This window comes from Misgurnus anguillicaudatus, chromosome 23 (assembly GCF_027580225.2).
Source record: "Misgurnus anguillicaudatus chromosome 23, ASM2758022v2, whole genome shotgun sequence".
Classification (NCBI taxonomy): Eukaryota; Metazoa; Chordata; class Actinopteri; order Cypriniformes; family Cobitidae; genus Misgurnus; species Misgurnus anguillicaudatus.
In genome coordinates this window covers 8,079,688-8,095,955 of record NC_073359.2, presented here as the reverse complement: position 1 = coordinate 8,095,955, position 16,268 = coordinate 8,079,688, and the positions used below count along the sequence as shown (strand labels likewise).

Genomic DNA, 16,268 nt, shown 5'->3' with positions numbered 1-16,268 from the left:
GTTTCAGTTTTTCCTAAAGAATTTTCAATAGTTACGAGTTTAATCCCAGGTGTCCTTGCTTTACTGAGAGGCGCCCATTATTCTTCTTCTTCAGTATCTTTGCATCTGGTCAATACTCCTGTTGTGAAAATTTAGCTTTTTCACCTTATAAAAATAATAAATCCATTCACTATTCCAGCAGGACATTCCCAGCCAGCATAACGGTGAATCAACTTCAAGGTTGAATTAACATCGACTTACATTTTGATTTTGCAAATTAAATCAAAGTCGATATCGTGATGCGTTTCACATTCCTATTTTTAACACTGAATATAGATTTTTACTTCACATTCCAATAAAAATGATTTACGATAAATACGTCATGTTTTCAGTGCAATTATCATATGAATGCAACTATCTGAACATAACTTACAGTACAACCCTATTCATAATACTAAACACCTGACGTAGGTAAAGTTTGAATGTGAACAAATAAGATGGCACGTGCCTACCATTACTAAATAATCATGAAAGAAGCTGTTAAAATTGCTCAATAGTTGTGCAGAAGTGGAATATTCCAAAGAATAAAAACATAAAAGATGAAAACAAAATCATTTTTAAAAATCATTTTATTCATCTGAAAAGAAAACCTTTTATTCAAGGAAAACTGCAAATATGAATTTTGTTGTTAGTTTACCTTACCCTCATACTGTACTGTAGCATCTAAAGAGGAAAAACAAACCACAAGTTATTTCATTGTCAATGCTGCAGCAAAAAATAAAAAATTTTATTGCACATAAGGGCAAGATCTGTGTTCTTTAATAGTCTGACTAAAAACATAGCATAGCTGTCTGATGAAGGAAGACAGCTGTTGTGTTTATAAAAGTGACAATGAGCTTCAGATCTTGACTGACATCTACAGTCACAGTGCATTCAGACCACCTTCATTTTTCAATTTTATGTTGTTGCATGAACAATTGTTGATATTTACACCATGAAAAAATGAAAACAGAATTTTAAAAACTTTTACAAATGCATTCAGACCCTTTACAACAACACCTGAAATTTTGCTTAAGTTTATCTCCCATTTCTCTTGATGGTTGATGAGATGTTTTCACATCTTAAAGGGTTCTGACGAACACAAAGGAATATATTTTGAATAATGTTTGTAACCAAACTGATCAGAAGCACCATTTACTTCCATAGAAGGAAAAAATAATATTGAAGTAAATGGTGCTTCTGATCAGTTTGGTTACGCAGCAAGCTTTGCAACACCTGGATTTGTTTGTCAGACCTGAGGCTGTAACTGCTGCTTCAACTTACTACTGAGTAAAGGGTCTGAATTCTTAGATGAGCTCTATTTTTTCAACCCCCCAAAATGACACACTAAACAAAGCAAACTGACTGGTGCGTGTTGGTCAAACAGCCTCTTGTGCAGTTAATTACTAATGAAAGCTAAGATTGACTTCTGGACCATCTGTGAGAGACTTCAACACGCCAAGACTGGCAAGGCATCACGTTGGCAGACATCCCAACCTGATCAAAGAATTTAGAGTGAAATGTGATTGAATATCATTTGCTCTGTGACTTATTTTGTGACACACAAACATTTTGGGGGGCACTTACATTATGCTTAACTGGGCCGAAGCGTAGTGCAATCGTCCCCACTCCCTTGCTGGTCTGCACTCACACTACACTACATGTACAAGATGTGATTGTTTTGAAGAAAACGTGAAGATATGTGTGATGGATTTAATCGTAATTATACATTTATGACTTACTAGCTGTTGTTGAAATCATGCGCGCTATGTGCCTCTTCCGAATCAAAATGGACCGTGGCGGAGACCACCTCTGAAATGCATACCAGCATACACTTAAGTGTACCATACCCTGTTACAGCACTGAACGATCACACTAGCCAAATAAACCATACTTACTGGTGTCAAATGAACTCTGGTGCGGTAGGCATTGTGCAAGTTAAACTATATTATAATATTTAATTATAAAATAAAATTTAAAATTTGCTTCTTATCTAAATGGATGTACTTTTGATCACTAAATGTAAAAGGGACAGAAAAATGAAAATACTTTGTTACTTTAACTTTTGTTAGCAGTTCATCACTACGGTCTACTACAGCCAATTGGCGTAGCTTCCGCATTGCATTGACCAATGAGACACGTTCTAGCTTCAACCAATCACATTTTGCTTTACACTTACATTTAGAGCGAGGACCTAACAGAACATTGTAAAATGCTTAGTGTACTAAAACAACGAGGATTGACTCCCACTTAGTAGTAATAACTAAGTTATAGTGTATAGATATACTAATTTGATAATAATAAACGGCAGTATCATAATGGGTGTAACACAATGAAAGTGGGTGTTACATAGAATTTGTCCATACACATTACAGTACTGTGAGCTGCATTACTTACTTTTTTTTAAAGAATATTTTCATTTGTAAATCAACTTTAATTTATTTGTGAATTCTACCAATTGTCATCTAACTAACAACTACACTTACAAAACACTTTTTTTAATAACACCTCCACTAATCAGCCAATAAATTACCAACAGTGCAATGCATAAAAGCATGCAGATAGGACAAATTTGTATACTACTTCTTTCTCACTTTATCTTTTGGTTTATACAACGACTCTGTGCTTTGATAATGAATACATTTATTTAATAATTCTGTTGTATTTTTTCTCTTCTGTCTCTTCTGTCTCTCTTCTCAATCGCTGGAGTCAATTTGTGGATCTGCTAAATCAAGAAATGTAAAGAACTTTGTATTTAGCATTTTACTTTAGTTTTCTTTCCTTTGAAAAGGTCTGTCTTTGATGACCTAATGTATAAAATTTCTGAAAAATATGATCTGCTCCTGACCTTTATTCCTCATCGAACCATTTATGTTGTAAGAATTCTCTCAATGTTGGCCTCTTTTCTTCATGGAAGTCCAGGCACAGAGACATCAAGTCTTGACACTCTGTATTCGCAAGTGTAGGCAAGAGCATTAATTAGACATTTAGGTTTTGGCAAATATATATACAATCTTATATAAGCTTCTGAATTATGTACTATACAGAAACATTAATCAATGTTGACATTTTGAAGTTTAAGTAGCAATTTCTTCGAATTAAAACTTAGAAAATTGCATCAGGTTAGAACTTTCCATGATTGAGCAGAAGCTTTGCTTGCGTTTAACAATGAATTGTTTTGTTAGTGCCATTCTCTTACCTTTGGATATCATAGCAGTGCCATCAGTGGTTCTGCCTCTAAACATTTGTCCATGCAACATTTTGAACATTAAAATAGCCAAAGCATGCCTCGTCTGTTCATCAGCAAAATATAGCCCTGTAACATAAACAAAAGGTTAGAAAATATTTCATTATTCAAAAGTAAATGTAATTATAAACTTCAGTAGTGTGTTTCCAAAAAAACAATACAGAAAGTCAACTCACCACTAAATGGTTCGCCTGGTCTCTCACAATCTTTCACAAGTTTGCTGAGTCCAAAGTCTATCAATTTCAGCTCCATCGTGTCTGTGTTGACCAGCATGTTGTCGAGTTTTAAATCTCCGTGAAAGACACCACTGTCAATGCAGTGTATACAGGCGAGCAATGCTTGGCGCATTAATTGACGTGCCTGGACTTCTGACAGAGGACCTCCATTCCTCTGGACAAACTCAAGAAGATTCATGCAGGGATGAGGAAACTCAAAAACGATGATGAACTGATTTTCCTCTTCAAACCAGTCCAACATTTCCGCAATGTAGGGGCTTTTCTTCGGATGAAGCAGCATCAGATTTATTGCCACTTCTGAACAAAGAGGCTTGGCATGTCCAGGCTAGTACAAAAGCATTAAAAGAGGTTAGCTGAAAATAGTGGAGATATATCATTTTCATGCACTTTTACTAAGATAAAGTGGGGTCTTTATTTATGCATTTATTACAGCTGCATTCTGTAACTTTTGCCTCACTTTCGCCATCTCTGTTTGAACTATAAAACTGCAGTTATTTGCAGAGTAATTTTCTGTATGTGTGTTCTGCTTCGAATCTGATGTCTGTGATTACCGCATCAGAGCGGATCAGTCATTATACATCCACATGACAAAGAGAAAAACATCCTAAAACTATTGAAAAGCTGATATTAAGTCTTGTTTCAGCTTGAGCTCTGTCAATTTCCCCTGTGTAGCTGAATGCTCTTTAAAGTTTTCAGTGTTTTAACAACAGATGATTCCTCAGAGGTTACGTTGCTTAAAACTATTTAAACTTTAAACAAATAATTAAAAAAAAATGATAGGCTTATTATTGTGAATTTAGCTAAGTAGACAATGAACACTTATTATTTATGTATTTTCTCAACAACTGATTTTTGTTTGTGTTATTTAGTTTGTCCCCCTCATGGTGATATGGACAAAACCTGATGGTTCATGTTATCTGAAATATGTCCTAAAGAGCATCTTATGTGCTTCAACAGAGCCAAAGAAATCTCAATTTTAAATTTTATATATATTAAAAATCTTGCTAACTTACCATTTTCATTAAAAAGCTAATTGAGTGCCACGCCTTCTCAATAAATTTGATGGCGACCTATAAGGGAAAGTAATCATTTGTAAGTCACATCAAACTATAACTGATATAAACATATTTAGATCAAAACACTCAACATGGATTTATATGTTATGTCACATTGTGCTGTTTGATGAAGAGCAGTTTTACCTTTCTGCCATCGGATTTTCGATAGCCCTCATGAACTGTACCAAAGCCACCTCTTCCTATCTGTTTTTCTAGTGTATAAAGCATGGTAAATGCACCTGAAAAACAATCAATACAAAATGAACATAAGGCATTTTTTGTCTTCAATAGCAGTGCTGCTTATAATAAAACAGACAGAATAAAAATTCATGTAATGCGAGTTGTTCAGTACATCCAATGCTAATCAGCTAATAGCATCATAAACAAGATGAATGTTTGGGATCAAGTACGAGTGAAACAGCAGGACAACCATTAAAAAAACCCTAAATATTTCTTTACACTGGAAATCAGGACAAGATGAAAGGAAAAGCTCAAGAGTCATTGTGCTGAATCAAGAGTCCTTCAGAATAACACATTATGGGCCCTATTTTAATGATCTAAGCGCATTGTCTAAAGCGCACAGCGCAACGTCTAAATGGGCGTGTACGAATCCACATTTGCTAATTTAACGACGGGAAAAATCGTTTTTGCGCCGAGCGCATGGTCGAAAAGGGTAGGTCCTATTGTAATGGGAGTATTTTGGGCGTAACGTGCAGTAAACCAATGAGAGTCACAGCTCTCATTCCCTTTAAAAGCAAGTTGCGCTGGCGCTATGTCTAATCCCTATTTAGATGACGGACTTTGTAAACTGAAAAACTAAGCGCAGGAAGAAGATCCCCAGTTTAAGATTAATGTTAAATAATTGTGTTGTTTTTCACTTGTATTAAAATTGTTATTTTTTCATTAAAACCTTTAAGACCCGTTTTCTTTTAGTCATGGAAGTAAAAAGTGGCTTGTAATTGCTTTAAATGTATGGCTATCCAATATCATCAAAAAATAATTTACAAGTATGTAAGATAAGGTTTGTACTCTAAAAATACTTTATTTGTAACAAACAGGAGATAAAGAAATTACAAACGGCTCTCCTCACGTTTCAGCACTTTGGACAGCGTTTTTTTTAGCAAAGAGTTTTTTTAAGCATTACTTACAAATGTTTCTCATCTCGCCATATCCACAGGTACAGAGTCATAATAAATAAATCCGTGAGGTAGCATTAAAAAAAAACATTTAAAAACAGACGCATTTGTTTAAAGCAAAGCATTTATTTACTTATCAGGCTGCAGGTAAAGCAGCTCTTTGCGCCTTCTAACGTCTCATAATCAGTCCTCATTTATAAATATGTCCAAGAGACTCAATAATAATCTCTTAAATTCAATCCTTTAATCTTTCATATTTTAAAGCATTTTTGTGCTGCTGCGCATTCATGTACTTTGTGATAAGCAAACCCGCGTTGTCCTCCCGTTTATTGGCGCATATTACTAATGCGCTCTTTAAATAACATAAAACATATTGCGCCATTGACTTTAGACTTTAGACCAGGTTTTTGTTGGTCAATGGCGTAGTCTATTTTAGTTGCCTCAAAATAGCAACGCGCCAACAATGCGCCTGAACACACCTCGTTTTTCAGACCAGAACGCCCATGGGCGCAAAGGGGGCACAAATGCATTTGCTATTTAAACAACGCGGCGCTAAACGTGAACATTCGGGTGGAAACTAGCGAAAGACACTTGCGTCGCGCATTGCGCTGCATTGCGCCGGGTGTAAGATAGAGCCCTATATATTTAATACAAGGGGAAGGTATTACATAAACATATAGTGTATAAATACACTTATTAGAGTCAGTGGGCACAGGTTTAAACAAATAGGAAAGAGCAGTTGACAAGAGAGAAAAATAAAGCTGACAATAAAAAACAGAAGATAACAAAAGTAAACTCACTAGCAGGTTGGGAATCGTCATGGCCACTTGACTGCAGGCCCGATGGACTGCCTGGTATTTGAAAGAGCACTGGCTTGAGTCCGAAGGGCTTATTCTGCGCACGGGCACTTTGCAGACTGGAAGGGCCTGGCTTACAATAAGTCTGATCTGGTTGAGCCTGCGGCTCCGGGTCGGATGGACCTTGTTCAAGATCAGTCTCTTCTTGGATTTCTGTTGTTGTCTCCAAGGTAAATGAACCAGACTGGCAATAGTCTGGTTCTTCATGGCGCGCTCGCTCAAGTCCGAAGGGACTATCTTGCTCACGGGCTCCGTGCGGGCCGAAAGGGCCCGGCTTACAAAAAGCCTGATCGGGTTGAGCACGAAGCTCCGCCGGGTCAAATAGACCTTGGTTACGATCAGTCTCTTCTTGGATTTCTGTTTTTTCCAAGGAAAATGAACCAGCCAGGCAATAGGCTGGTTCTTCATGGCGCGCTCGCTCAAGTCCGAAGGGACTATCTTGCTCACGGGCTCCGTGCGGGCCGAAAGGGCCCGGCTTACAAAAAGCCTGATCGGGTTGAGCACGAAGCTCCGCCGGGTCGAATAGACCTTGGTTACGATCAGTCTCTTCTTGGATTTCTGTTTTTTCCAAGGAAAAAGAACCAGCCAGGCAATAGGCTGGTTCTTGAAAACCCGTATGCTTGAGTCCAGATGGACCTTTCTGCAAATCAGTTGGATCTTCACGGGTACTTGACAGCAGGTTGGATGGACCTGGCTGAGGATCATCTGAATCAGATGACTCCAGGTCATCCTCATTTTGGCAGATACAGCAGGCATGCTGTATAGCCTGGACTGTTCTACGGAAAAAAGCACGGATGCTCTTTCCCTTTGGCTGTTTTGGTTTTTTATCTAAAAGACAGAAACAGAAAAGACAAATAGTAATGTTACCACCAGATACCAGTAATATATTTCTTAACTCTTTCCCTGCATAGCTAAATACTCTATACTCTCATTCTTGCGTAACAATCAAGGACTTTGCTGCTGTAACATGGCTGCAAGAGGCGCAATTAAATTACGCTGTGCCCGAAAATAATCCCCTTAATAACTTTCAATAGCAGGGGACTATTTTCAGCTGCTGTGTAATATTATTGCGCCTCCTGCAGCCATGGTATGGAAGCAAAGTCATTGATTATCACGCCAGAATGAGAGTATAGTTCCTAGCCATATCGGCCTAGCAAATCACAACTTTTAATTTTCTGTCGGTCTTAGTACACAATGTAAGTACAGAATAGTCAAGTTTTCAATGGGAAAAATATCGAAAAGCTTTGGTTATTTTTTGTGCGATGCTAATGGTCTAATCAGATTTAATGGATTGTGCTAAGCTATGCTAAAAGTGGTACAGCCAGACCCGGAGATTGGCTGAATGGATTCCAAAATGGTAAAAATCAAGTGTTTAACTATAGGGGAGCTGAAAAATGTGAATATTTAAAAAAAAAAGTGTAGTATCCCTTTAAGGTGTCATAATAATGTTGTGACTCACCAGCTTTTTTCTTTCTCCTCTCCTCCTTTTTTGCAGCCCTTGGAGGGGTGATGCTCTCTTGACTAGCTGCAGGTGTAGAGCTGTTTGACCTCTGCCGAACATCTCGTGCACTGCTGCCCGTCACGAGCCCACAAGCTGACGTAGACAGAATGGTATTCTGTCTAACGGCTGGACAGACCAGACAAGAACACCACATTATAAACTGTAAAATCTAACTCATTTTACTGTATAGCTATTGTGGTTACTTATTACATATGTATGTATATATATATTGAGGTGTCATTAAAATGGTGTGACTGACCTGCTCGGCTGCACTCCTCATCATCTACAGCCCCGGGAAGGGGAAGGTTTACGTGACCAGCTGCCTGTGAGATGTTTGACTTCCGTCGACCATCGCATACACCACTGCTGGTCACAAACCCACGAGCTGACGGAGACATGATGTTATTCAGTCTAACATCTGGACAAATCAGACATAAAGAACACATTATAAACTTCTCTAATGATTAGCTTTATACTTTATTGTGGTATTTTGAAAAACATTTTAATAATATTAACTGTAATAATAATTATAACAAAAACAAATTTTGTAATATGTGTAAGTGAATATATATATATATATATATATATATATATTCAAAAATTATATTTTATACATTAATTGTATTATCATTAATTTGTTAAACTGTGTGAGCAATTTTATTTAATTTATAAATAAAATACACTAAAACATCACATAACAAATACATAATTTAATACATATTTAAATAAAAAACGTATTTAAGACAAAAAGTACCAAAAATACTAAACAAAGCCCTGATGCTATGCTAGACAAAATAACTTTATTATTTTATGTGTATAAAATTAAATATTTTTTATGAATTCTATACGCTTTACTATCTACAGCAGTGTTTCCCAATCCTGGTCCCTGAGGACCCCTGCCAGAATGTTTTAGATGTCTCCTTATTTAACCCACCCTCACTTAACTCATCAGCTTGTTAGGGGGACATGTTTACAATTTTGAAAGGAGGCTGATAAGTTGAATCAGTTGTTTTAAATAAGGAGACTTCTAAAACTTTCTGGGAGGGGGGTCCTCAAGGACCAGGATTGGGAAGCACTGATCTACAGTACATAAGTGAATGTGTTTATTTTTGTTTCATTATATCCGAGGCGTCGTTATGATGACTGACCTGCTCCTCTACACTCGTCCTCCTCTACGGCCCCAGGAAGGGCCCACCTCATGTGACCGGCTGCAGGTGTAGAGATGTTCAACCTCCGTTGAGCATCACCTACACTGCTGCCGGTCACAAGCCCACAAGCTGACGCAGACAGGATGGTATTCTGTCTAACAGCTGTACAGACAGGAAATGAAGAACACTTTATAAACTTCTATAAAATCTAAATATTTTACTGTATAGTTATTGTGGGTTTTTGCCAAACATTATATATCAATATGATCTCACAAAGTTCCGTAGGATAGTCACGGAATTTTGTGCTCATTTTTCCGTGGCATTCTCACGGATCTCCGCATTTTTCCGTGGCCCTGCTACGGACTGTCTTTTTCCGTGGCATTCTCAATTGGTTACTCAACTGCTTTTTCCTATTTTCAAACCATTTTCGCTTCGGTTTAGGGTTAGATTTGGTGTTTGCATTAGTATGTCAATTTAACTATTGGTTTATACTATTTTTTCTGATTTATTCTTTTATATTTTCTAAACTTTAAACAATTGTCACCTGGCATTGGGGTTAGAGTTGGGTTTTGGTAGGGATGTCATTTCATGTAAATCTAACCCTAAACCGAAGCGAAAATGGTAAGAAAATAGGAAAAAACAGTTGAGTAACCAATCCGTGAGAATGCCACGGAAAAAGACAGTCCGTAGCAGGGCCACGGAAAAATGCGGAGATTCGTGAGAATGCCACGGAAAATTAACACAAAATTCCGTAACTATGCCACGGAAATTCGTGAGATCAGGTTGTTATATATACAGTATGCTACTGTTACATTGTGTTCCAATTCCAAACATTTATTGAGTTTACTCTTAATGTGAAAAAATATATAGAATGTGTGTTTCAAAACGTATAATATATATTATTACATATGTATATTTTTGAGGTCTCATCATAAAAGTGTGACTGACCTGTCGGGCTACACTCCTCATCATCCTCCACAGCTCCTGGAAGAGTGAACCTCATATGACCAGCTGCAGGGATGTTCAACCTCCGTTGAGCACCACCTGGACCGCTGCTGGTCACAAGCCCACGAGCTGAGGCAGACAGAATTGTATTCTGTCTAACAGCTGGACAGACAAAAAAATCAAGCACACTTTTTAAACTTCTCCAAAATCTAACATATTTTACTATGTAGTGTAAACCCTGGACCACAAAACAAGCTTTGGCAGTGGGCGTGTACGTCCAGGTCTTCAATGTGGCCCGCCCATCAAAACAGAGCATTTCTCGAGTCGGCCTCAAAACCAGGGTACAAAATAGCCTATTACTTATTGCTTTTGATGTTTTTTAACTGTAAAAAACACACAAACGTCATATGTAGACCGCAGACAAAAGCATAAAACAATAAAAACAGCAGATTCATAGCATCTTTAAAGTTGTTGAGGCGGGGTAAAACATGTTGAAGGTGCAGTGTGTAAATTTTAGCAGCATCTAGTGGTGAAGTGCTGGTGAACAGCAACCAACGGCTCAGTACACTGTTTACCCCTCATTTTTTTAATCACATAGAGAAGCTGCAGTACCCGCCACCGGACAAACATGTCATCGGAGACAACTTAGTAAAAAAAGTTTGTCCATTAATGCCTTCTGTAGAAATACGGCACCACAAAATGGCGACTTTCATGTAGGGGGACCCTCGGTATATGTAGATAAAACATCTAATTTTAAGGTAATAAACACATAATGGTTCATTATGAAAGGTCTTTATACACCACTGATAATATAGTTTTGCATATTATTTTGCATTTTTGTCAAGAAATCCTTCTAAAATTACACACTGCACCTTTAACAAGGCACCTGACCATCTTCCCATAATAGTGAATTTTATTTTTAAAAAACATTGTTGATAGACTTACATAAAAATACTACCTACATATATTGGTGTGACACATAAATATTGTATTTTAATAAATTAATTAAAAAATGACAGCTCTTTGCCTCTAACTCAATGTACTTCAATGTAACTCTCTTAATGTAAAAGGCTCTGAGGAGGAAAATCGCACGGCTCTCAGCCAATCAATTTCAAGAGTATTTAACACTATACATAATATAAAAGTATACATCCATCAGTAAAATCAAGCTGGTATGGGGTTCGTACTCTGTGCTAATAATCATTTAACGGACCAAAAAGAGGCGCTATCACTTTAAGGGGCGGTTTCCCGGACAGGGATTAGACTACTCATAGACTTAAACACTTTTAAGAGCTCTCCAAACAGAAAACAACTTGCACTGACATATCTTAAAATACATCAGTGCCCTTTGTTTTACCTCAAAATGCACACATGTAATGTTTTTAGTAAGGCATATTTGTTAAAACTAGTTATATTTCCTAATTAAACTAAGGCCTAGTCCTGGATTAAGCTAATCATGGTCCGGGAAACCGCCCCTAAATCCGGTGCTATGGATTTATATGTTCTCATTAGCCACGGAAACTTTCATCGTAGTACTTATGTGTTTGATTTGGTTGTCATGTGTAATAATATTATTGAGTTTATAAAAAAGTTTGAGCAATTAAATTCGTGAGTGAAATCCGCCTAGCAGCGAGCGTATCTCTCTGACGAAAACTTGTGATGTCTCCGATTGTTTTCGGACGCTGTCCGAGTCACAGATAACTTATGTGTCAAAGGTTTAAATGGTTAATGAGATCAATATTTTCAAATGTTGTGATTAACTGACCTGGTGGCATCCACTCATCTTCCATTACGGCTCCCGGAAGGGAAACGCCGCTTTTGAGCTGATCGTTTGATTTAGGCATTTCTACCTCAGTCTAATTCACAACAGTCTGTAACAGTGTTATTGACTTGTTGCACACGGACTGAAAGTCTGTAATAGCTGTCAAGGATTAGCTTTGCTTTCGCTCAGAGAATCAATGATCTAAAAAGAATTTTCCAGAACGCGTCGTTTTATATGTTCTGATTGTGACGTCAAACATTCCATTCGCTCTGTTCTCATTGTGACGTCAAACATTCTATTCGCATTAATTACAGAATGTACAGTGGGGATTTCCCGCCGATACTGGACTTACCTCCTGCACGTGCGACCAGCACGTGATGTTCCCAGTTCACGTGGATTAAAATCCTTCCAGTTTTTAGACCCTCAAGTGTTAAACCCGCAATTCGTATATTTGTTAATCAGTATATTTCTTTTAATTGTGTTATGTGTCGATTGCCCCGTCATTCAGTCAGAAGGCTTACTTTAACCAATCGGCAAGTAGGTCACATGCAGGCTGCATACGTCATCAAGCCTGGTTTATTTAAGTTAACTGAGCATTACATAAAAAAAACTGAGCATTACATTCGCAAGTCATAATCATATACCAACAATTTACACTTAACTAAAAATAATTGTAAACTTTATAATTAGTAATATTCTGAAATAAGTCACTCTTGATGACGTATGCAGCCTAGATATGCGACCTCCGGAGTATGCAGCCTTCTTTTATACTTAAAGAATGATTTATTTTTAATTTTCCTTCTTTCCTTTTCATTGTATGTCAATGCAGTGCTATTCAGAGTTTTTTATTAGGTTTACGTGACGTACTAGCTTAGCGTACAGCTATCGAGTAAGCTAGTTTAAAATTAACACCAGTTGCAAAAAAACACCACCACCAGTTGCACTCACTGTACAATAACATTACATTAGGTAAAAAGAAGTCCTCAGTCGTGTATCTAAGTAAATAATAACAGTGTCCAATTAGAGTTGTTATCTTTCTAATAGTAATTACCATTAGTTGTTGAACTGGTAATCAATAACATGAAAATTGAAATGTGGTTTTTGGTGTGTATTTAATATGGCAATGAATTTAGTTTTTTAAGGTGATTGCTTGTGTAATTTTATTATTTAGATATTATATACTTTACCCTTTCCACTTTTGTATTGTGTAAAGTTAATAAACTTCAATCTGAAGTTACAACAATCCTTATCTTCAATATGGTTTAGTCTTCATTAAAAATAGTTCATTTAGTGTTACTATTACATTACATTACAATTAAAAAGTTTAATAAGAGGTCAATAATGTTTCAAGCATGTTGTTTATACACACTGTAATCAACATCATGCAATACACTTACACGGTGTGTAATTACACAAATTATTACATACGGTAATATTGCTTACTTTTACAGAGAATATAAAGTAACATAACTAACATTACATTATTCACACAAAATCCAACAGTTTCATTGTAAGACATTTGAGCTTTTTTAGAATGCATAATATTTTAAAGTGTTTTTACAGGAAAACACACTGTAATGTCTGAATTGTCTCTAATGTTTCAAAGTTAGTTCAAATTTATGTGTGTTATGTTAAAATGCTGGAGTCTTCACATAATCAGTAAGCTAGCAACCTTGACAAGTGAAGACAAAAACTGTGTCCTCTGGCTAAACAATCTGAAACATATGGCAGTTAAATGTATTGCTAAGTATTCAGCTGTATTTTTTTTAAACGTATTGGGGCGGTTTCCCGGACAGGGATCAGACTACTCCTAGACTAAAATAAATGTAAGAGCTGTCCAAACTGAAAACAACCTGCTCTGACAAATCTTAAAATACATCAGTGCTCTTTTGTTTTGCCTTAAGTTATGTTTTCAGTAAAGCATGCTTGTTAAAACTAGTTATATTTCCAAATTAAACTGAGCCCAAGTCTTGGCATAAACTAATCCCTCTCTGGGAAACCACCCCATTGTGCTTAAAACTTTCTGTTGACTAGATGATGCATATATGCAGGCAGGGGTCAGTGAAGAGTTGTAAGGTGCAGCCATCCCCAAAAAATCCCTTTCTGGTGGGGACTCGATTTCTCATGATACCGGGTAGCGTCCTGGGCATAGGTTGTGAGACAGAGTTTCTGTGGTTAAGAAAAATGTATTTATGTTAAGCAATTGTAATAATTTATCATCTTTTTTATGATGTGTACCTTGGTTCTGAAGTGGGTCAATAGATATCATCACGTCAGTCATTATTTCAGCTGATATCCCGTGTGCCCGACAGTCTTTTCTCAAACCCAAAGTAAAGGCAAAAGATTTAATTAGTAGATATTGGCCTGTTTTCAGACAAAACTTTTCTAAAGCAGGGACTAGGACTTAGTTAATTCAAGACATTTATGCATCTTCAACGTCATAGAAAAAGACGTTAATGGTGTGTATCTTAACAAATCAATGGCCCTTGAATGTTTTAAGATATGTCAGTGCAAGTTATTTTCAGTTGAGACAGCTCAAAGATTGTGTTTTAGTCCAGAACTAGCCTTAAAGGTCCCGTTTTTCCTGTGTTTTTAAAGCTATGATTGTGTTTATGGTATGTAATAGCATGTGTTCATGTTTCGTGTGTAAAAAGAAGATTGTGTAAAAACAGAAACATTACACACTAACTTAATTTTAAAAAATGGAATTAGGAAAAACGGGACCTTTAAGCCTTGTCTGTGAAACCAGAGATCATGTATTGTTTTCTTAACATTTCTTAACATAGAGTTTAGCTGTAACCCTAACAAAATCAAGGCTGGAGCTAAACTCTGCAGGAAAGTGGATTGCGAGTGCCAGAGTTGCGAACCTGTAACCTAAGGCTTAACAGTGTAATATATATGTGAAAGATACAGTAACGTCACTTACCATACTGCCTGACTGGGTTTAGTATTCCAGGAGACTCTGTCTGATATCGTGGCAGAATTGGGCTTGAGTATGACTTCATCACGTCAGGTGCTCGGCAGTCATTCCCCAAACACAAAGGAAAGAGAAAATGTTAAATTTGTACATATCATGTATTGTTTTCTTAAAACATTTCCAAAGACCAAGGCTTAACAAACCGTAAATGATAACTAAATCATGCAGTACCTATGAATAAATGTACCTTCACATCAAACCATGTTTTCTTATCAAACACTATAGGTGCTGGTCATATAATTAGAATATCATCAAAAAGTTGAGCTGTATTTTGGGACAGACTCGAGCGGTGTATACATGGGTGTATACCTTTACACATAAGTATACACCCGAAAATAAAAGTAGTGAAAATTTACTCTGCAATTATCAATACAATGTAATTGGATTCTGACAAGTGTCATAAAACTCTTCCCAATATTCTTCATGTTTAATAAAATAATGAAACATACACTGTTGACTACTAGGGAGTAATTTCACTGATTTAAATTAATTTAAAAAAGTCCTCATTCTTTACTTTAAACTATAGGTTACAGTTAAAAAAAATCTAATCCATTATCAAGTTTTATTTTTCTAACATCCAGGCTATGGTATTTTAATAAAGTCAACGAAAATATGTTTCATTAATTTTAATGATGTAGTTTGCGGTAAAAAATGATAGACCAGTCTGGTCCCCAAACTCAAAATGTCAAGCTTACTTATGTGTGTATTATAATTACATCCTTTAAAAACACATTGTACAGTTTCACGCTTTTGAATAAAGTCTTTTGTATTAGGATACAATTAATTACAAATTTTACACCTGAAAGATTGACTACAAACTGCGCAGCATGACTGCTCTATAACTTTGCAATACAGATCATATTACATTACGCGTGTAGCCCAGTAAGTCAAGTGAGATATATTGCTCTGCAAAAGTATAAAACCTTAAAAGTGGACGGTTAATGCAATGTTAAGTGTGTAATAAAATTGATAGTTCACCCAAAAATAAAATGTGCTGTTCATTTACTCACATTTTTTGCAAAAACCCCCTCCGTGTTTCAAATAATGCAAGTCATCAGATCCGCCACTTTGGAGCTCAAAAAGCAGATATATCCAATACAAAGGTAATCACCGTGACTGTTGGTGACATATAGACGTCTTGTTAAACAAATCGATTGGTTTTTGCAAGTTATTAAACAGTATTTACAACACTTCTCCACATTTGAAGTGCGCATTACGCTCCGGCTCTGTAGGTGGCGCTGAGAGGCTGGTTTGCCTTTCAGCGCCACCTATAGATCGGGAGAGCGTAATGCGCACTTCACGCGGATTACTTTTGTATTGGATATGTTTGCTTTAGTAAAACGTGCAGTTGATGACACGGATTTTATTTTGCATATTCAAATATGA

General features: G+C 36.6%; 2 protein-coding genes and 1 long non-coding RNA gene across 5 annotated transcripts; all 3 read right to left on the bottom strand.

Annotated features, from left to right (window-relative positions):
* Window positions 1–1,217: 1,217 nt before the first annotated feature.
* On the bottom strand, window positions 1,218–4,993 carry LOC141359471 (serine/threonine-protein kinase pim-2-like). Of its 3 annotated transcripts, none has more exons than XM_073861973.1 (6): window positions 4,701–4,993; window positions 4,515–4,571; window positions 3,442–3,826; window positions 3,218–3,334; window positions 2,867–2,966; window positions 1,218–1,515 (listed from the first exon to the last, which is right to left on the bottom strand). In XM_073861973.1, the coding sequence occupies exons 1-5, from the start codon at window positions 4,782–4,784 to the stop codon at window positions 2,869–2,871; spliced, it is 741 nt and encodes a 246-aa protein (XP_073718074.1). In that variant the 5' UTR covers window positions 4,785–4,993; the 3' UTR covers window positions 1,218–1,515; window positions 2,867–2,868. The 3 variants fall into 3 exon arrangements, with proteins under 3 accessions (XP_073718074.1, XP_073718072.1, XP_073718073.1); XM_073861971.1 differs by lacking the exon at window positions 1,218–1,515 and adding an exon at window positions 2,608–2,743 and having other exon boundaries at window positions 4,701–4,987; XM_073861972.1 differs by lacking the exon at window positions 1,218–1,515 and adding an exon at window positions 2,610–2,740 and having other exon boundaries at window positions 4,701–4,990.
* Window positions 4,994–6,409: 1,416 nt separating this feature from the next.
* On the bottom strand, window positions 6,410–12,099 carry LOC141359645 (uncharacterized). The gene is made up of 6 exons (XM_073862406.1): window positions 11,909–12,099; window positions 10,147–10,305; window positions 9,199–9,360; window positions 8,310–8,468; window positions 8,009–8,176; window positions 6,410–7,377 (listed from the first exon to the last, which is right to left on the bottom strand). Exons 1-6 carry the CDS (start codon window positions 11,985–11,987, stop codon window positions 6,410–6,412), a joined length of 1,695 nt encoding a protein of 564 aa, XP_073718507.1. The 5' UTR covers window positions 11,988–12,099.
* A 1,008-nt stretch (window positions 12,100–13,107) lies between these two features.
* LOC129454330 (uncharacterized) lies at window positions 13,108–16,087 on the bottom strand. Its single transcript, XR_008647839.2, has 3 exons — window positions 14,832–16,087; window positions 14,144–14,223; window positions 13,108–14,074 (listed from the first exon to the last, which is right to left on the bottom strand). It is a non-coding gene; the product is annotated as an uncharacterized lncRNA (long non-coding RNA).
* Between the last annotated feature and the right edge of the window lie 181 nt (window positions 16,088–16,268).